Source organism: Bacillus rossius, chromosome 1 (genome assembly GCF_032445375.1).
Source record: "Bacillus rossius redtenbacheri isolate Brsri chromosome 1, Brsri_v3, whole genome shotgun sequence".
NCBI classification, from domain to species: Eukaryota; Metazoa; Arthropoda; class Insecta; order Phasmatodea; family Bacillidae; genus Bacillus; species Bacillus rossius.
This window is the reverse complement of record NC_086330.1, coordinates 148,173,052-148,195,907: the sequence shown is the minus strand read 5'-3', so window position 1 is coordinate 148,195,907 and position 22,856 is coordinate 148,173,052. Positions and strand designations below refer to the sequence as shown.

General features: G+C 37.2%; 1 protein-coding gene across 1 annotated transcript in view; it reads right to left on the bottom strand.

Annotated features, from left to right (window-relative positions):
• LOC134537516 (discoidin domain-containing receptor 2-like) overlaps positions 1–16,960 on the bottom strand; it is a 228,358-nt gene extending 211,398 nt beyond the window's left edge. Inside the window, exon 1 of the mRNA XM_063378070.1 lies at positions 16,894–16,960. Within this exon, the coding sequence (XP_063234140.1) occupies positions 16,894–16,897 (4 nt within the window). The 5' untranslated portion in view covers positions 16,898–16,960. The remainder of the gene's footprint in view (positions 1–16,893) is intronic.
• Between the last annotated feature and the right edge of the window lie 5,896 nt (positions 16,961–22,856).

Below are 22,856 nucleotides of genomic sequence, written 5' to 3'. Positions count from 1 at the left end.
AAAAAGGTGTAATACAAGTCCCTTGAGTGTTTTCAGAAATTTCCTCCGGATGTTTCATGCTTATGCTTGTATTTATTCTGAAAACACAGGTTTTAGCCATTTTCACTCTCCGCAAAATACAGTTTAAAAACAAAATACGGAAACAGAACTTCTCATCCACCCTCAGCGTATTATCAAATGCTAATCGTTAAAAGCCCTCCCCCCTCAAGTTGATATCTGTAACGTTTTTAAACGCGTGTTTTAGTGTGAAGTTCTGACCGCCGCAAGTGTGTCCGGGCGGGCGAGGGTCTTACTGATTGGCCCGGGTTACAGCTTCGCACGTGCGGGTGAGAATTTTTTAACACAGTAATTTTTATAACTACCACAATAAAAAAAATATATTCAGAATTAATATCAAGTTACAACTAAATGTTTCGTTTATGACCTTCAGAAACAAAATTATTTCAACAACACTGTGGCCATATAACAAAAATAAATTAGAGATAGACTCGATTAAGTTCATCAAATTTGGTTTACTCGCGATGTTGCTACTGCGTGGTGTTAACACTAAACGTCCTGGCTGGCCACCAGTTCCTGTTTATGAGAGATGACAGAAGCAGATGTCCATTCTCGAAACGCCGCTACAGTCTTTATTTTAGGAAGCCTACTGTGTTTGTCTCTTTGAATGTGCTGCCTTTGTTTTCTTTTTCCAAAAAAATCTGTTTTATTGTCATCGTTGGGTTTATCTGCTTGTCGTTGTTCAAGGAAGTTGTTTTGCCTGCTGTTTCTGTTCTCATTGCAAGTGTCTCATAGTTGTCAGCTCGCTGTGTTCGACAGTGCTGTAATATTTTCCGGACTGAAATCCTTCCGCTAAATTAACATTTGACATCAGCTTGTTTTCCGGTGTTTATGTAATTTATTCTTTGATGTCCATTCTTGAGGTTTTTTCTGTAACATGCAGTGTTAACTAGCAATGGATTATGTCCGCAAAACATGTTCTCCACTGCAAAATTCATTGAAAGCACATATACTGTATATACAAACACGGTTTATTAAAAAAAGTTATAAAACCTCTTAAGTAAAAGTATTTTTAAATTTTACCTTTAAAAACTCTTCGCCTTTAAATAAGCAACAGAGTATCATGCAGACACGAATATCCAAAATTTCAACAACCATTATATGGCCTATTCTGTGAACGGTATTAATTTTCTGCTACACTGGTTATGATTTAGTATGCACTGCAGTCTACAACATTTTCCTTTTTTCTTCCTGCTGAACACTGTACATATGTCGCGTGACAGAAACAAATAATGTCCACGGAGTCCCGACCGGCGATAGGAAGTATTGCGTTGTTCGCACGTAATCCTGCTCGGCGTTGAAACAATGCGCAGGACACGCCGCTGCCGTCCCTCGCGCGTGGATCCTGCGTTGTTGCCGCGACGTGCGCGAACAAACAGCCACGCGCGCGTATGGCTTCACAACCGCCGCGCCGTCCGCTCGTGGCCGCCTACACGCACCTACACTGCCCCTACCCACACACCACACACCGCACTCAACACACCGGGAGTACCTATATTAGTTCCTCGCTCACCTCTTAGCTCTCGGTATTCGACATTTGGTAGGAGTAATATCGTGAATACGACTGAAGTCTAGGAACTTAAATGTGTAACCACGGCGCTGTCATCTGTGGCAGATGGCGCGAAACAAAGTTCTCAAAGACAAAGATAAAGTTAAAAATATTAATTGTCCAATAAATTTTAACAAGATGAACAGTATTTTAATAATATTTATTTTTGAAAATCAGGTCAGAAGCCGGGGTTTAGTTTTATTTTTTTTCCAAATGTATTTTTCAAGTTCATAGAAGCCGTATCATTATATAATTAAAAAACTCGGTCTGCTATTCAAATGTTTCAGTAGTCGACGTAGCTGCTCCGACACCGAATTATAGTGGCGGATGCGGAAACTACGTGTGATTCGCGTCAAGAAATGTAGTTTAAAACACAAGTTGAGTATATCTATCACACTTGGCATTATTTTAACGCTCAACGTTAAATTTTGTGTCCGAGTTTTGTATTATAAGTGTATTTTCAACATGAGAACACGTGAATCAACTCGTTACTGAGGTTAGATGTTACACTTCTCTGGCGAGTACTGAAAGAATCGCTCACATTTATTTTGACATACGCCTTTGCTGGTTACTCTGTATGACACAGAGAAACCACAAAAACCAGATTAAAACAAAAATTCGCAAACAAACTGAAAACAAGCCAAAATCAGCCGATTTCAAAAGTTAAATGCATTGACATCGCAGCGATTTCCGTGGAAGGAATTCAGTTAGAAAAAAATATCACAGCTCAGACGAACACAGTTGGTTGACAATGACGTGTCAGTTAAAACAAGAACGGTAAATAAATACCAGAAACGACCTTGGACAACAGAGCGACCAACAGACGAACCCAACGATGTTCCAAAAGTAAAATGTAGACAAATCAAAGACAACACAGAGACGCACAGGCGAACACAGTGATGTGGCTAAAACAAAACAGTTGCGACGTTTCGGAACAGAAAATTGCTCCCGTTTACAGGTGCATACGGTGGGTTGGCGTATTCTTTTTTTTTTGTCCGTTATTGAGGTTTCTGTATGAATTACAGTGCAAACATCAATGGTGTATGAAATAAAAAAAAATTAATCCTTCTCCAATGCAAGAAGCATAAACATACTGGAATTGTCAAATTAGTTGATGTCTAAACCACCGTCAAGGATTGTGTTCTGCTCTTCGTGACTTCATACAGGTATATAAACTGTTATAGGTCCTTAGATATTTCGAGAGAAAAAAAAACATACCAGATTTCATGAAAGTGGACTTACCAACTTTTCCCGATAACCAAACAATTTATTCTTCTTCGCGATAGTGGTGAATTTTCCATTACCTAGTTTCTTTATATATTATTGAAAGAATTTTAAGTATTTAATTGTTTTGTACTTACTAAAATCTTGACTCTTACAGAAGTATTTGTGTCACACACATTAAAAAAAAACTTTCATTTGCATCCTAACATATGTCTACATATTAAAGAGGTTGTAGTAAAAATATAAAATACACTCAAAAATAGACTTTTGTTAACGGTCCTAATATTTTGATGAAACATTAGTATAGGCCTATATCCTTGGTATACTCCTAAATTTGATTAGGAAGAAGTCAAATGGAAAGGAAATGTACTTATCGGTATAATGGAAGTATTACTCTAGGGAGTATGTTCCTGTTATAAATTTGAAGTCAAGTAAATGGTCACCAAAACAAAACAAAGCTAAAGGCTTACGCTGCAAGTTTGTTTAATATAGTGAAAGGAACTCGCTAGGAAGAATCGTAAAAATGGCATCATGAAGAGAGAAGTATCAAACAAAAATTGATATAAAGGAATTAGCGTTAAAATTCATTATAAATTTTTTTTTTCACTGTCCTGATGGTGGAGCGGTGGGGCTGGGGAGATCATTTTCATTTTGACTTCAATTATAAAAATGGAACATATTGAACCAACCCCCTTCCTAACTTCTTAACTCCAAATTCCCCAAGCAAAGTGAATACGTTAGTGACTTTCATTATATGCTTAGGAACATTGCCAAGATATTGTCAGTTTTAAATTTCCGTGACTGAAAAGTGATCTGCAATGTTGAGTGTTAATAATTTGCACCCGATGCTACAAACTTTGAGGCGTTATGTAACCGCCGTCCTTATTTTCAGTCTGATATAAATTTTAATTATTTTCGTAATCATTTACTTGTATAAAGATTTTGGTATTTAAATAATTTTGGTTGATTTTAAAATATTTTCTACTTAAATTATTTTTGTTCAAGTATAATTAAATTTATATTTAATTTCGTTTCTTGTTTCAAGTTTTGGACAGCGGCCAATTTTATTTGCTTTGATTTCAGTTTACCAAATTTTTTTTTGGTTTGCGCTTGTCATGTGTGCCTATGCAGTCGGTCTGCTTTTTTAATCGTTATGCACCCGTTTTGAAAATGTGTTCTTTGCTATTTAGATTTTGCAGATTATTTTAAAACAAGTGGGTTCGATTTTGTATGATCCAACAGGTGGTTACAACATCCGAAGAACAGACGGTATATTTACATGAAAACAACTCTGACACTACAAAATAGTGTTTACATTAACACTGGGTTCGGGTGTTACCCGGGGATTTATGCTTTGCGTTGTGCCGGTACCTCCAATAGTTGAAGTTATTGTAAACCGTTCCCTGAATAACTCCAGTGTTAACTGCGCTCATAATAAACATGATACAGCAAAATAAAATAAAATTGTTGGGTTTAAGATTATATTTTTCATGATTTAAAAAAAATTCTTGAATAAAACATTAATAAAAAATTATGCGCTAATTTTCGTAAGAAATACTGAGTTATCTCGTATATTGTATTTCACACATGCAAAAATAACCTTTCTGCGTGCGAGGCTCACAGTTCACGAGCACGTGTTCTTCTCTCGGACTCGAAGTTGCGGATCTGGGCGAGGGCTGGATGAGGGGTAGGTGGTGAGTCAGAAGTACAGGGGGGGGGGGCGAGATGGGGTCGGCGGTTAGCCGTAATGAGGCGGCGCAGAGACCACTGTTGCTCCCTTAACTGCGCCTCGGACGTAGCGTGGAACCATTAGTCTGAGACCACCCTCGAGTCCTTGTTTTCTCCCGGGGGCAGCACTATCAGGGGGGGGGGGGAACCACCCTCGTCTTACACCTCCCGGGACAAACACCGGAAGCTGAGCTCCGTTTCCGGCGCCGCGCGGGCGATAAATGATTATTATTGGGCGGGTGCTGGTCTTGTACCGGTGGCTCGGGCGAGAGCATGATAATTATTACTGTCGCGGTTCGTGCGGCTTACAGCATGCAGCGCCACGCAAACGTACCGCGAGCGGCGGAAATCGTGGAAATTAAGTGAAATTTTTATCGCTGTAGCACCATGCTCCCAGTTTTTACGCGAAAAGAAGTTGGGTTGGGCGTAATTTAAATTGCATATTCCTCTTCTAACAAATTCATTTTATAAAATTTTATACGCCAGCTATGTGCACATATATTTTTTTGTTTGCGGTTTGAAATATAGTTATAATTAATATTAGACATTAGTGTAAAAATATTAGAAACAACAGAAAACATCAGGTTTCTAAAAACCATTATATACATTTGACAGGATGACAACCCCTAACTATCCCTTAGAGAAATCCCCAGATATTAAAATTTTTTTTTCTCTCTCTCTCTCTCTCTCTCTATATATATATATATATATATATATATATATATATATATATATAAAGACAACACTCGTTATTTTATGACACCAAACCGTGAACTACTACATAGTTCGTAAGTTTTTTTAAATTACTTAACATTCGAAATTTCACATATTGAGTCGTTTGTAATAGCAATTTTTTTTTCCCTCTGGGGACCTTTTCGAGAAAATGAACATCAGAAATACAGACCTCGCTTCCAGATCTGTTTTATTTCCTCAGGCTCCCTTCCCCCCAGGTTGAACAGGTTTTCCCTTAAGAAAATATTTATTTTGGTCTGTTAATTTAAAAACCATAATTCCGGAATAACTGCTAGTTTATCAATCAGAGGTTCAGATGGCAAGGTTCGCTCGTTTCTCCCGGATGAGGCTGAATCGTCCTAACGCCACGTTGTCTTGGAATTGTTAACTCATAAGAACCCACTAATCGCCTGTTTCAAGATTGTACTAATTTCATTTCAAGCTAGGAAACACTTACGTAGTAAATAAACTACTTTCCACGCCCTCAACAGTAATTTCTTAAAATACAGTTATGCAATAATGAACAATCTGCTATTTTATAAATTTGGGATTAAAAAATATTTAAACGTATGTAATTGACCTTTGTAAGTTAAAATGTGAAAAAATATATGTCAAACAATGCTGTTGGTACCACTAAGACTAAGAAAAGTGTTTTTTATTTGGTTCATGATAGCATAGCTGCGTCCTGTTTTATTGTCTTACAGCTAACAAAGTTGTCGGGAGGTCGCACTAGTCAGGGGCCTTGTCCTCTGAACTCAGACAAGGGACGACTGCACAAGTGAATTGTTTCGGTGTGGTTTGCGTATATAGCCAGTCGAGAGTACGGGCAGGCATATTCCTGATCATACTTGTGTACGAGGTTTATGAATCCGCGACGGTTGAAGAAAATAATTAAATTACGCAGAAGACAGTCATTCGAACGAAAATTAAAGTTATTTTAAAACATTTATGGCCAGCTAAACCTGAAGTTAATTGTTCCTGCAATGTATACGACGTCCCAGAACTCAATGTCAATCCAAAAACATTTGATTTATCAGTTAATAACGATTATGAATAAAAAAAAATGTAAGCGAGTCTTTCAGTATCCGCCAGTGTTCTGTAAACATATAACCAGGGTAACGAAAAAATTTATGTGTTCGCATGTTGTTCATGTTGCATATAAACTACTCAAAACTCGGAAAAGAAATTTAAAGTAGAATTCTTTAAAATAATGCCGACCATGATAAAATTTACTGATCAATAAGATATTCGCTTTTCAAGAACATACAAACCTTTAGAGACGCGAATAACAAACACACTTTCTGCGCCCGCCGCTAGAATTCGCAGCCTGAATAGTGAACGTTGCGGTTCACAATCACCCGCAGATAGCAGCACGAAACAAACAGACATATTAAACCAATAGGTATAAATGGCTCCGATAAAAGCGAAAGACTTGAAAAAATTCTAAACCCTGGCGTTGGACCGGATTTTTGACAATGAATATTATTAAAATACTGTCCACCTTGTTAAAATTTACTAAACAGTTAATAAAATTAAGTTTCTGCACACTTTAAAAGTTATAATTCTATGGCATTACTAAAATATTAACTTGAAACATTTTAAAGCACATATTATAAAACTAAATATAGGTTTTTTTATGTGTTTTTGCTTAGAAGACTTAAATCTGTCTTTTAAAAATTACTACAGACAAACCTTAACCTTATTGAGTATATTTAAAGTTATTATTATATAATACTAGCTAAAGTACCCGGCGTTGCCCAGGCTGAACACAGGGTAATGTGGTTTGATTTCTTTTTTTTCTAAATCGTAAATGTAGACAGTAACTGTCTTCTTAATTTGAACGTCAATTGTGAAAAATTTCATGAAGAGTTGCCGTAATTCTGATTGAAGGGGTAGGAAAAAACGATGTGAAAGGGAGGGGGAAGGAGGGGGAGAAAATTAATGTTTCAAAATCTCATGTATTCATACAACTGTTTGTTAAAATAATATTTAGAAATTAGTTTTCTCATTTTTGACGTCAAGTGTGAAGAATTTCATCTAGGAAAGCCAAAATATTTCTTTAAAGTGTATGAAAAGGATTGGGGTGTTTTTTTTTCGTAATATTATGTATTCATTGAACCTATTGTATTTAATTTTGATTCTCACAAAAAATTTCCTTTTTTTATAAACTGTTTAAAATTTCACCCAGGAGAGCCAAAAACATGCTTTAAGAGGTAACAAAATGGAATGGGAGTAGTTATTTCTAAACTTCATGTAGCCAGGAGAAAGGGTAGGTTTAAACTACAATTATGTTTTTATTTTTAACATGACGTGTGAAAAATATCATCGAGGAGTGAAAAATATTCCTTAAAGGAGTGTAAAACGTAATAGAGTATTTTTTTTTTTTTTTTTTTTTTTTTTTTTTTTAGAAATTTCGTGCATTCAATAAAACAATTTTTTATATAAAAATCATATGCAGACACTAATTTTCCTACTCTTTTGAACGTCAAGTGCGTATGATGTTATCAAGTTGTACCAGTACTATACATTGAGTAGTAAGAATGGTAGATGGGGTGGTTTTTCAAAATCCCATATATATATGTTTACTTTGTCACACTTAGTGCATCCCCCGATATTTGTGAAACATGCACAGGTGCATGTTGCCACACATGGGTCCGCCATCTGGACGACTTAGGCTCGTGGCTACAGTAGTTTCTGCGTGCATGAGCATTGGACTTTCAACCTGTCAAATTTCCGTTGTGTAATGTGAGCTTATTTCATTGCATTTCTGGTAGATACTCAAAGTTAACCCTCAACGCGCCCATGAAGTGTGTATATATATATATATATATATATATATGATTCTCACAAAAAATCGAAAATGATGTCGTTAATGATTTCTATATACCAGGATCGTCAATTATGAAAAGTTGTTCTTTTTAATAAAACTACTGTGATAGATGTACGAATGTATGAAACAAATTTATTTTTTATATGATAAACAAAATATATATGTCCAAAAAAGAACTCTGAAAATCATTCCCTCACTATGTCCCAAGCGCTAATTTTGAAGATAAACATTACCTAAAATGTAAAATTCCTGACAAATTGTTTATTATCATATTTTTTAATTTTATAGGATAGTATTGACTATACCTATAGGAGTTCATAGTTTAATTAATGCGAATGGAAATATTGTTAAATATAATTCAAAATGTGTCCTTAAAAATCGTATCATTCCCTCACCGTTTTGTAACAGTGTGATTGGAGCAATATTTAAAGGCCTACCAAGCCCAACTTTACATTTTTGGTATTTGGCAACATTGCCCTTGAGAACTTACACTAGAGTGGACGGTTGAAGAAAAGATGTTTTCTGAAAATCAATTTTAATACATGTTTTTTGAATATTACATTTTTTTAATTTCATTCCCTCATGTAATGTTATCAAAAGATAAGCATTTTTTTATTTAATAATTATAGCATATTTTTATATGTTTTCGCTAGTAATAAAGTACTGTTTACAGTTCAAAAGAAAGTAAGGCTATGTTCCTGAGTTTGTAGAAATTTTTGTTTAGTTTCGTCATTCCCTCATCGTCATTCCCTCATAAATTTTTTTAATGAGGGAATGATCTCGGTGAGAGAATTATGTATTTTCTAATAGGTTTAAAAAAACTTATGTTTCTTTGATTGGTTTCAGTACCCTGAACGTCTATAATGTCGAGACTTAGAAAATTAATCGCTGCAGAAGCAAAGCTGAAGAAAAAGGAGTATTACAGAAAGTAAAGAGAAAAATTAACACATTGTCCTGAAAGTTTGGAGAAACTCGGAGAGGAAGAAAGACTCAAGTATTTAAAGAAGAAGAAAAAAGGTCAGGTAAAGTCTGCAAGTGCTATGAGTTCAAAAGAAAGAAGGCAGAAACGGAAACAGATGTATTCCGACCTTGCGGCCGGCATTTCTCAACGTTCCCCTCCCAATATGCGCCCTTGAATGGTAGTGTGGGAGTATCTTCCTGTTCTGTTTTAAAAGATTCCAGAGATTTTTAAATTACAGAACTGTTAGGGATCCCTACCTGTAGTTGATTGGGAGGGTATTGAAGCTTCGGCGCCGACCAGAGGCCGGGGCCACCAACCCAGCATAGTCGCCTCCTCAGCCCCGTATCTCGCTCAGCTAACCAGACAGTTGGCTGTGTCCTGAGCCCTAAGACTTTATCAGCACTACTGGCGCCTTACCCAATCTCCCACATCACACTGGGACCCCTCCAAACACCCAGTGAACCGGTGGTCCAGTGGAGGCCTAGCCAACCACTGTTAACTATCCAGGCTAATACCGGAGCTGTGTCGTCGCTCTCAACGTCGACTCCGCATCGGGCTAGGGAACCCTTGGAGCCTGCTCCAAGCTATCGGAGCACCACTACCAAGTACGAGTCATACCCAATCAGAATCCAGGGCCTTGTAGGAAACCTCAGCGGGACACCATTCAATCTTTCATGGATTCTTCCCGTACTACTACCAACTTGGCGTTGATTTGGCAGACTGTTCGCCAGCTGCTAACCGACTGCCACTCTTCAGCGTTACTCCACAGGATGTCCTCGTCTCCTCGGATTACCCTCCAACCTGCCGTACCTCGGCCCGGCAGATTTACAGTCGATTAAGGCCCGGAAGTGCCTGAACTCATCCGGCGGCGATCACAGGAAGCCCTGAATAGAAATGACAACCACGGTGCGTGTGCAGGAGGGCCTCGGTACCTCCTCCGACCACTGAACTAGGGGAACGTATCACACCTAGTCGAGCGGTTTAGAGCTCTTTTTTAAGTCCGGGTACCTCCAAACACAGGGGCGCCTTTCAAGGTCCTTCCATTACCATAGGCCTAATCCCTTCACTATGAGGGTGCTTTGGGGCCGAAACGCCGGGGCTCAGCAGTCGAACCCCCCAGAAAGGTTTAAATCGCATCTGCTGTTGCCCACAGATTCAGACAATCCACCATTTCTGGTCCCATACATACAATTGAGGATGCACTGCAGCAGGGTTACGCCCGGCATTGTCCTCTTCAGTTAAGTCGATGCTATGAACAGAGGTTGAGGCTACCCATCCCAACGTAGTCACCACGATTCGCCCCTAAAAGCGGTGCCCACGTGGCGGCAGAGGATTGCTACTTGGTGCGGAGAGGCTATATATTCGCATCCTTGCACCCATTCCGTGAACCTGTTGGATCATGTCTCGGATACTAGAGCCGGCAACAGCTCCAACACCTCAGGGGACAATCACCTTCCCCGCAGGGTCAGGTCCACTCCCGCCAGAAACTGAAAACTTGGTGATTAAAAAGTTCCAAATACAGGGAGAAGAATCAAAAAGTGCGTAAAAATCTATAAGATTGTTGAATGAGGCACCACCTGCCAGCCCAGTTTCACCAGAAAAACATATTTCACGAGTAAATGCTGTTGAAAACGAAGCTGTTGCGTTACGACGAAGGCGACAACTAAGAAATCGAGGAGCAATATTGTATGTTACTATAAAACTTCTGAAATATCGGATAAGGATACACCTGCAGTATGAACGCGACGAAAAAGAAAGGATGTTAAAGTAAAACGTGATGAGAAGATTTCGAAGATTCCTCCTTCTGAAAAAGGTACCTTATGAATATAAAGTTGGTGACCATGTCCTTATAACATGGAATAACTAGGTCTATCCTGGTAACATTCTTTCATTATCTGATGATGGGGCTTTAGTACGGTGTATGAAGAAAGGATCAAAATGCTGGAAATGGCCAACAGTTAAAGATGAAGAACTTTATGCTTGGCCTGACGTTCTTTCAATACTTGAACCCCCAAAGTTACTCAGTCGAGGTTGTTATTTTGTTAAAGAAGTTGATGAGATAAAATAAAAACTTTTAAAAGATGAAAATAACTGAAGCCAACTGCGATTAGATTGCATAGAGACTGATAACTGATAAATAATATTAGTTTATTAAGATTGAAATTATGTTCTCTGCTCATTATTTTAATACATTTAAATCTTCAATATGAAAGTATTTATTCTTGTCTTTACTATGTTTAAAACATAAGTTAAATTTTAGACTGATTATATAGTACTTCTTAACTTCGTTCTTTAAATTATTTTAACTAAATTAATATTTAATATTACTTTTATAGTTCAATTTGTTTTGTTTGTAACAATTAAATTGTTACATTTTGAATTTAATTATTATAGTTTTGCAATAAAAAATATAATTGGTGCATTATAGAGTTTTTAATTATTGTAGAATCATATTAAAAATCATTCCCTTACGAATCTGTCACTTCCTCATTTTCAAATATTTTTTTTATATTCAATTCCAACTCAAAAAGGTTGGGGACCACTATAATATTTTCCTCAAACAAGACATATACTACGACTTGAGCAAAAAAATTCGATAATGAGTTTAAAAAACTGATCAACTCGATAAAGCCATTTTCGACTTTTTATGAGAATTAGCCATAAATAATTTGATGGGGTTAATTTTTTTTTAACTTGAACGTAGAGTTTTCAAAGTTTAATTAAGAAGTACCATAATATTCTTTATAGATAGTATGGGTAATTATGGGTGGTTTCTCGAAATCTCATGTACCTAGACCATAGGATGGAAGAATTTAAAAAAAATCGGAATAGACCGTTATCTTCCTCTTAATTTTAACGCCATGTCTGTAAAATTTCATAAATAAATACCAGTAATCTGTTTTAAGGTGTTGTCATGGGGACTGTGTGGTTTCTGAACCCTCAAGTGAACAGGAAGAGGAAGTGGTGTGTGTGGCTCTTTTTAAATAATATGAAACAGTTAATTTCCTCTGGTTTTAACATTAATTGTGCTCCTTTTTATTTACATGTATCAACATTATGCTTTAAGGGATGAAAAAGGGGGATAGTATTTTTAAAAAATCTAAAGGAAGGTAATGGACTTTGCACCTTTTTTTTAAAGTTATATGTTAAACAATAATATCATTCTTATTTTGAATGTCATGTGTTCCACATTTCATAATTTTCATTTTGCCTTGAAGGGCAAGAAAGGGGGATGGGAATGGTTTTTTGAAATCTCGTGTATACAGTGACATTCGTCGTGTTTAGAAGGACAAGTGTGCAAAGTTTCATCGCAATCTGGTGAATGGTCTTGGAACGCATACAGGACAAACAAACATTAAATTATATATTATAATATATTATAATTAAAAAAAAAAATCAGTGATTAGATTTCAACCACGTACGTTGCAGTTAACAAGCGCGCGCTCTGCCGTTGTGCTCTCGAACCTGTTGACATTTTGTAATGCCAGTTTTTTAAGGTATTTAAAAACTTTAGATTACTTTTTATTATGACTAAAGTTACCAAATATATTCCTGGGTAGTTTCACTATCATAGTTTCGTTTGGCACACTTATACGTTTTGTATGTACCCTGATGTTTACGAACGTTACTATATAAAGGTTTATGGTGCTACACGTGGGTCCGTCATCTTTGTGTTACATTTCCGTTAATCGACTTCCGTTCCATTTTCACAAAATTACTTGTACCAAATGCCGCACACCAATAACTAATATGTTTACACATTAAAAAAAATATTTAAAAGGTTTGTAATTTTTGTATGCATTTTTAAAATGTATTAAAATCCCCGCCATGTACCAAATTGTTAGATACTGTGACTACAAATTTTTGTTACGCAATTATGAATAACCCCACTATACATGACTAATCAAAATAAAATCAAACTTGCAATACTTTGGAGAAAAAAATAATTTTTCATGACTTAGGTCTATGGACGAAAAATTGTAATCGAATAACTTACTATTCTTGTTGTAAAATAAATTTACTATGCTAACTTAGCAAGTTATTGAAAAGTGGGCTCATCAAGCAAATAACATGCTAAATTTACATTGTAAATTTTTACATCATGAATATATTAATTGACCTGATTAAAACATTGTTGCTGCATAAATCATGCTATGTATATTTTTTTCCAAAAGTTGCCTATAGTAGGTTTGATTTTATTTTGAATTATTATAAATATATGATAATCCATGATTGCGTGAAGAAATTTTATAGTCACATTATCTAACAATTTGGTGGAGGGTTTGGATTTCAAAAGATTTTAAAAAATGCCTATAACTCCAAAATTACGCCAATTTTTCTAATTTTGTTTTTTGAATTGAGAACTTTAATTGATTGACCTATCAACTGTTCTCGGATTGACTTTTAATTCAGAGACAATTTGTAAGTATATCCTACAGTAAGCTGTTCTTGCAAGATGTATCCTGTTTGTTTTGTTACTTCTGTTTTGGTTATTCAGTTTAGAACATGTGGGCCAAGTCGTACATATTTCATTTACTCGTTCATTCAAATAAATAAGGTCTTCAAGAATTTTTTTTTTACTTTTACAAAATATTACTTTGGAAACCAATTGCCAAGAAATATTTAATAATACCACAATAAAGATAATGTGATTTTGTACAACACATGACTATGGTAATTTTTGCATATATGAAAAAACATTTTTCGAAATACTGAGTATTTCTCAAGAAATTTGGAGCATCATTTTATATTTTGATTGATGCTTTATTCGAATATATTTTTTTAAGCCATGGAAAAGATAATAGAATATTCAACAATTTGACTTTATTTTGTTTATCGCGCTTATTATGGGTGCAGATAATACTGGAAAGACATTCAGGGAACGGTTTACAAACAACTTTACCAGTTAGAAGCATAAATACTCGGGTAAGAATCTGAACCCAGTATTACTGCGAACACTTTTTTGTAGTGATACTGTTGTTTTCATGTACCTGTACGAATTTACAAATATCTATAATTTTACACTAATATTTTTACAGTTACAAATATAAATTACAATGTAACCAAATAAAAGTATGTAATAATCAAAACAAGACAATGACTTTGAAAACAAATTACAATTTAAAAAAAATTATATTGTGTTTTTGCATACCCGTCATTCATTGCCCAGCGAAGAGAATAGCATTGCATCATATTCGCTAGAAAAAACTGCGATCCATTGTTTTCTACTGCCAGCGATACTCGTGGGAGGAGGAGGTTGGCGGCCTGTTCGTACGATGCCAATTATTTCTGTTTGTAGTTGCACGGTATTGATGAATACGTTTAAGTGTGTATGTATGTTCATATTTGCTTGTACCGTGAGTCAACAACGAAGGCTGATTTTTATTCCTCGCGTTCTGTGCTGACGAAATATGACGATTGAAAAAATTATATTAGAAGTGCAATTGCACAATGATTCAAATATAGTTTCTGATTCCCTTTGTGTGTTGTTCGTCAGCGAAACGATCGTTTGTTTGTAGATATTTTTAACTTTTTTATTAATAAATAGCTAACTAGACATTTAACCTCTGTAGTGCGGTTGGCTCCACGGCGGCATTCAGTGCGAGGGGTTCTGGGTTCAAGCTCAGACTAAGTCAAGGGTGTAAGTTAGTATCATTCAAGTTGGTCACACATTTTTAGAAGACAATGAAACTTTTAAAAGGAACGATCAAACTGGCGATAACAAGTAAATAAAAAAATAGGCTGTAACGCAAGCGTAAATATCCTTAAATCTGGGGTCGTGATTACGATTTCCATCTCGGGCGTGGCTGCTTTAAGAATCAAATAGTTTGCTGGCTTATCCATTAAGTCTCTAAATAGTTCACTGAAACCTTAGCGATTCTTCCTCCCCTTGTCTTTTAGATGACCAAAATATGCAGATAAAAATAAATTATAACGTACTTAAATTAGTTTTATTCCTAAATATACGTACCTATGCTGTTCTCGAATGGAAAAAAATAGGTCCTTAACCTAAGCAGCCTTAAAAAAGGATAATCGAATTTAAAGACTGCGTTCCGTGATAAACTAGCCATGAAAGGAAATCCGAGTTCTTTGAACAGTAAACAAATCCTGGTGTAAATACTTTTCAGTGGATATTTTTTTGGCTTCACATATTTTTCACACTATTGTTTCAAGAAAATTTCAGCTTTTTTTACTTTCAAATCAATCTTTTAACCGTAATAGATAACATAAGTAGTTTTAGACAGCAGTTGGCTTGCTAAGAAACAGGCTATCGTTGGATATGTTGCTAAAAGATAGCGCCACGAGCTACTGAAAGACCACAAATATGCATGAAAGGATGCGCAAAACTTTCACGAAAACCTGCACCGGCAAATCTATAAGGATCATTGCAACTATTCGGAAGGTCAAAAAATTGGCTTACATCCCTTAGTAATAAATTTTTTAATGTTTTTTTTAAGGCTAAATGATCATTTAGAGAGGTATTAGGGAACAGCATTACTATGTCAGACGTGAGTGAAATTACTTTCAACGAAACAAAAACATTAATATTTCACAATACATAGCAGCTTAAATAAACAACCACAATGATTACCTAAATATTTAGGGACCTCCAGCCCCTTTACAGTCTGCTCTGAATGTTTAAAGCAAATGCCAACTAGCTTACTTAACATTTGGGAACAAGTTAAGTAAAGCTAAGCATAGCTAAGTGAAGCTAAGTAACTGTGCAAACATCGACTACGGTGCATTGTGTAACTAAAGGCAGAACTAAGCCGCATCCGAGCAATGGAATGATGAGCTCGTCAAACATTAAAACATTTCTCCGGAAGGAGAGGGGCATACGGCATGCGTGAATAATTCAAATATACGTCCCAGACGTCTGTAAGAAAGTTTCGTTATTAAAACCGGCAAAGCTGGAAAGTTATTTCACAGCAAACTTTATTCATAAGGCAAGTTCCTCGACAAAGAGATGCAACTCCGCAACTCGGTTCGCAACTTCCTAATGAGCATGTGCTCGGGTGCTGAATACATCTTGGTGCCGAGCGCCTCGTGGTAGGTGCTGAAGTCTGAGCTAGAGTCATCGTGCCGGCTGCATTCATGCCTCATTTACCACAGACATACAAATAATTTTTTTGTGGGACAAGGGAAGAACCCACATCATGTACCAGATCACGGTAGTGTCGTTTATTGATTGGCTTGTGCCACATTGTACCACCTCACATCTTTCTTCGTGACTGGGTCACGTGTTTGTTTGCAAGTTTGTGATTGGTTTCCAACCCTACAACGAGGGTAAAAAATAACACGTGATCCGATGACCGAGGGTATCAGTTTTCAGTCTTGACTCTTGGCAAAAAAAAAAAAAAAAAAAGCGAAATTCGCTGCTCGCTCGTGAAACTTCGTGGTCTGATAAAAAAATAATACAATTATGTAAGAATCGCTATATATATTTTACGATTTTAGAGTAAATTAAATGTCACTCGCCTAACCTAAACAACCTTTGGTTTTAGTTAACGGTACGGACACCCTGTTGTGTGACAAATCTATCCTCCCTAAAAAAAAATTATAAACTATAATTTTTTAGATTTTGTTACGTAACAATGTGATTAATGTTTTTTTTTTACTTTTACTACAGAAAACACAAAATAAAAATTCGTCCGCGGAATATTCGGGGGTCGTACTCAATGTCAGTGAACATAATGTTTCTGGGAGTGTATTGGGGTAAGCGCGGGAAATACGGACAATGATAATGGCCTTGCTTGCAGGGCCCTGAGCTGGCGATGGAGAGAGGCGGGGAGGGTCGGGGAAGATACTCACGCATGTCGAAGCCAGCGGCGCTGGTCGATAGCAGCCACACGACGGCGCTGATAGCAGCCGCGCGCTGCCGCCAGGCGGGCCGACGGCGGGCCATGACGGCGAGGAGAGGCGTGCTCCGCCCCGGAGAACCTGCCGGACACACGGACCAGGTCTCCGCTCAGTCCAGCTCGCCCACCTGGGTCTTCTCGGGTACCCCTCTTTCCCCCTCGACATATTCCTTCCCGCAATGCTACAGTTCCTTACTATACCGTTCATCGTCTGTAATTAGCTCGATGTCAACGATTATTCAAACCCATTAATTCAGAAAGGGTTCCATTCCTATCTCATCACATTTTTTGTGTCTAATTAACTAGATGTTATTGATATGTCAGACCTATGAATTCAGATTATGTACCTATAATTCTTATCTCATCACATTTCATTGTCTCTAGTTAACTCCATATCAACGAGACGTCAAACACATTTATTCTAATAATTTTTAATTCTTATCTCAACATATTTCATCGACTCTCATTCCATCGATGTCAAACCCAATAATTTAGATAGCGTTCCATTCTTATTTCTTACAAATTATTGTCTCTAATTAACTTGTTCTTAATGAGAGATTAAACAAATATTTTCATCAATACACAATTTTTATCACATTACTTTACCTCGTCTCTAGTAACCTTGATGTCAATGTAACGTCAACACCATTAATTCAAATAATGTCCCATTTTTATCTCATCACATTCCATTGTCTCTAATCACCTCGGTGACACGATAAATAAAAATTTATTCTTGTTGTCATTGCTCCATTATCATTTAATAATTTTTTCATATTCTATAATCACGTCGATTACAACAAGATGTTAAGCACATTCATACTTTTTCGTTATATTGAAGACAGAACCCTGAAAGGTACAACACTATATTCTGAGGTTTTCAATCTCCCTCTGTGGTCAAGCATGGCTGAATCCTTGTGTTGACTCGTCTGCTCGTAACATAAGTTTGCTTGGTTAAAGGGTTTGATGACTGACTTAATCTACCATGTTGGGTTATTGCAGGAGTGGACGAATGAATTATATAGTAACGTCTCGATGATCGGAGTCATTAGACACGATAAGGGTTAATGAGTTGAAAACGAAGGCTTGGAGTGAATAGGCTTGGGAAATGAGAGTAACCCAAGAAGAGACCCACCAGCACACCTCCAGACCACTTCGCTACTTCATACTCGTCACTTTACCTCTCATTTGAGTTTTAATGAGCTCAAGTCATATTTACGTCAAAACATTAAAGATAATTTTATTCATTTACTCAGTCATTTCTTTGCGTATTCAATGAGCTGTAAAATGGATTTCACTCGCGTAATGGTAAAAAATTCATAAGTTCTCTTTTTACAGCAAAGAGAAAGAGGATTATCGCCCAATAGCCATTAAATTATAACATGGCAAATTTAATATTCCATGTATAAAACTACTAATTTAAATTTGCTCTGAACGTTATTTTATAAACACCGAACTACTACAACTTGTTGAAGACTAAGTTTTCAAACACAAGTAAATAACACTTTTTTAAAGGCGTACCATGTGTCTTCATGGGCCCTTATGTAACGAAAATAGGTAATTAATCAATATAATAAAACGACATTTGTAATCCAGTGAAGTGTTTAATGCTTTAAATTAATAAGATTACATAAATTAATAAAGAACAGTAAACGGATCTACGAACACACAAACACAGGTACACATATACACACGCAAACACATTTAACAGGTTAGCTTCAGCAATGCCAACCCATTTTAGTTTTTTTACTTTTAACCTTTATTTATAACACCCAAATTTTTTACATATTTAGTTTGACAACGCTCTTTCATTGTTTTCTTTCAAAATTTTATTTAACCTATGGTAAAAGTATTATTTTGTAAATATACCAAAATTAAAATTTTAACGTACGAAGATACAAAATTGATTTTACTGAACAATCCGTTGTAACTAAAAACTATTATTTTTACGGCTTGTTAAAATCGACTGTTTTTGAGGGAGCTGTTACGTACATTACCGCTTAATTACGTGAAAAAAAAACCTGCATACACTGCTGGCACCGGGCTTGGCCAGATAAGAAACATTTGTATGTGTCGTGAGAAACAAATAGGGACCCGTGTCTCTATCTGTCCGAATGGCACAAGGATTCCGTTCTCCTCCGTTATTGGCTGGCTGTCTCTAGTGACGTGCGGAGATAAATTGTTTCCAATAAAAGTAGAGATGCCACATGCTGCGCAATCCATAACGTTCAATACTGGTGCGTGAGAGTATGTGTGCGTGTATATGTATGATATGTATACATCTATATATATACACACACACACACACACACACACACATACTAGCAGGATTTCCCGTGCTTCGCTACGGCAGTCTACAGGCAGAACATTCTCGCACTGCTCATTATACATGCCTTTCATCGCATTGTGAGACGAAACGTGGCGGACATTGCCGTCGGCCGATGTGTGGGTTCCCCGGGGGTTTTCCAGTCTTCCTTACGACTTGTTTGTTCCATCACTGTCCCGTCTTAGAAACTAACTCTTTTTATTTCGCGTTCACGAATGAAGTTTTTTGCGAGTAGAACCTAAAGGAATCAGACTTCCCCATCGAAGGCAAAATGTTTTCTTTCACGGAGATTTCTGCCTCACATGTTCAGTCCGCTCAAGTTCCATTAGAATCTCATCGTCTCTAATGATCCCGAAGTACACGGAACGCTAAACTCTAATTTATTCTTCATTCATTTATTCGGAAGTGATTTTTTCTACATGAAAATGAAGGTACTATTATTTTTCTTTATGCTTATCGGGTTTGACATATTTATATTCACCTGCAAAAAGTAAAACATTAATGTGTTTCAAACTAACCGCCCTATACACACCAACAGTTTTTGCCGTTGTGTAATTAACACATCGGTAGGAAATGGGAATAATTTGGGTTTTCAGTGACATATAGGCTAGACTTCACTGTCGTATATGTACTCGGGAAAATTACACCTGCTTATTGGCTACTAACTCGAACACCTGTTAACTGGGCTGCTTTTGATTCGATACTTCTTTGTTTGAGGCTTTTCCATTGGATCACAGTCCTTCAGGTAAGCTGTGCCCCCAATCAGTGAAGCAGCAAACAGGTAAACGTATTTGGATTATAGTATGTCGTGAAACGAAACCGCGAATTTTCCCGGTATATACGCATCGGTGTGCCTGAAGAAGACTTCAAAAACTACACCGCGATGTACACCATGGGTTCTCCCAGGATTCATTACTGATGGATACGGCGTGGAACCGCTTTCAGCCCAGCTGCTGGTCCGAGCGTTGGTTTCAGGGCGTCCACACAGAAAAAATAAACTTTCTCTACTTTAACTAAACATTCCTTTGGAAACTTGTAGCCAAGATAATACTGAGAATTTTTTTATAAAACTTGGCCCATAATTTTAGTTTTTAATTGATATTTTATTCAAGCATTTTTTTTAAATCGTGGAATGGATAATCGAATATTCAAGAATTTATTTTATTTGGTTGCATCATGCTTATTATGTGCGCAGTTAATACTGGAAACTAAATTCAGGAAACGGTTTACAAATAACATTAACTATTGGAGCAACTGGGACACCACAAAGAGGCGATGCCCGGGCAAGAATCCGAAAGCAGTATTACTGCGAGCACTATTTTGTAGTGTTACAGTTGCTTTCATGTAAAATTACAAATTTAGAATATCTATAATTTTACATGAATATTTCTGTTCCATTTACAAAAAAAAAAATACAGTGGTACACTGTTATAAATTCGAGTATTCGTTTTCAACGAATAATTCACATCAAATAAACGAAGAGTTCTTCGTATTTACAGATAACTGGTCTTCGTAGATACAAGGGCGTTTATAGAATTCAAAGTTCTGTTTTTCCATATAAACTGAATAAACAAGCACACGGAAGAAATGATCTGGTTTTTGCAGTAGTCTTTATCAGATTTTGAATATTATGCTTACATACCAAGGTTATTTTTGTCGATTCATGTTTAATGTATGTGAATTCCGTAAAAATTACAAAGACAATGGTATAATTTGTAACCAACTTTTTCGTAAAATTAAAGCTGAAAATTTTTAATAGTGCAGAACTTCGGTTGAAGTGAAGTGTTTGCATTATGAGAAAAGTTTAAAAGGATTGTACTTTATGGCAGTTACTGTATTAAATAATGGTAATAATAATTTATATTTTGTCAACCTAATCAAAAAAACTTGTAACTCCAATATTGTGAATGTAAATTTTTTCATAAAGTTTCTCACAAGTATTTTCTGCATATCCTCTCCAAGAATTAAAATTGAATAATTTTCCAATAAATTCAATTACCATTCAGAAAATCTCATAACGTATTGTTATTTGTGGAGAAAACGGGCTCTTAAGGATAGGACAGTCAATTTTATACAGATTTATTTCATACTAAAAATTACAATACTTATTAAATCACCATACTTAATGTCTGTTCACAAATCACTGAGTATCTGTCAAGTCCAGAGTTTACATTCCTCACTGGAGCTAGGCTCAACAGTGGTTCGCCTCTTTCCCTCGCACCTATTCACACACACAGTCTCGCGCCACTTGGTCACACTCTCTCGGTCCCATCGCTCCGCGCATGCGCCGCTCGCCAGACTCTAACTTCACTCAACTCGCCTCTTGGCACTCCCGCGGAGGCCGATGTCACCGCTTTTATATCCATTGACCGTCTTTCTGAAATGGACTGGAGTGGTTGTAGTGTGTCGCATAATACCGGGCCCCCAGAAGCTTGAAGCATCCAGAAAAGTGGCGCATAATTCACGCCACTCCACGCGGTGGCCTCTGTAAGCCAACGGAATTCTCCGGCCGCTAATGGATAGATGACAGCACCGTGGTAGGAGGAAGCGGGGGCAAGGAAGGGGGGTGGCAAGGTCAGGCCGCTCTAATCCCCAATGGTATGCGTGCGTGACATCAGTGGCCATGCGGGGCCACCAGTCACCCGGGAGACACCGGCTCGGCGGACTAACCAGCAGGCACCTGGCTCGCACCACAGCCTTGGTTCTAGCGTGCTTTGTAACACTGCCCCCTCCTTAAACCTGTTTGTCCCGAACAGGTAACATTGTACTGTCGTTTTCCATGCTGCGTAGCCATACAACGCATCTGGGCATCTGGCAATTGTATTGGATATATCCCACTTCTTGGCAGATGTAATATCACAGCTGTCCCGAATGTTCGGGACCATAGGTCATCTTTGCGAATACTATGGACCTCTTTCTTTTGCATTTCCTTCTATGGTATCTTCCTTTCCATCAGGTAGCCTCACTGGGCACATTCTTGTTCCGGGCATCTCCATTCAATATGCCCTTGTACTTGGCATGCAGAACACCGAAGTCGACTTCTTGCTCCTTGAACCTACGAATTTACCCCTCCATAATCCCATTGCTGCATCAATGTCCTTCTTCCTTCAGTTTACTCCCACTATTCGGGCAGTCCCACTGGGCATACCCTCTTTCCCGACATACGAAGCAACGTGGGACTTGTTCTTCGAACAAGTTAATGTTTCTCTTGTCCAATCTTGTTATCACAGCATTTTCCTTCTCTCTTGGGTTTCCTATCACAAATCATGCCCTGGTTCTCGACATGTGAAGCACCATGTCTGACCTCTTGTTCTTAGAAACTGTGACCCATTCAACAGCTTTCTTATTGACCCAAGGATAATCTCTTCGTCAGTACTCGGGCTGCCATTCTCTTTGTAGTAAGGGACTATCACAGCCTGCTTAACCATGATGCTCATGTTTCTTGAGGCAATGTAGGCACCCTCAATTTCCAGGGCATGAACAAGAGCATTGCAATTATTTTGGGGTGAGCCAAACGATGAGTTTATTGAACTACATCCACTCTGTGTCCGTATATAAACACACTGTTGGCTAGCTGCTGTCGGAACTCTGAA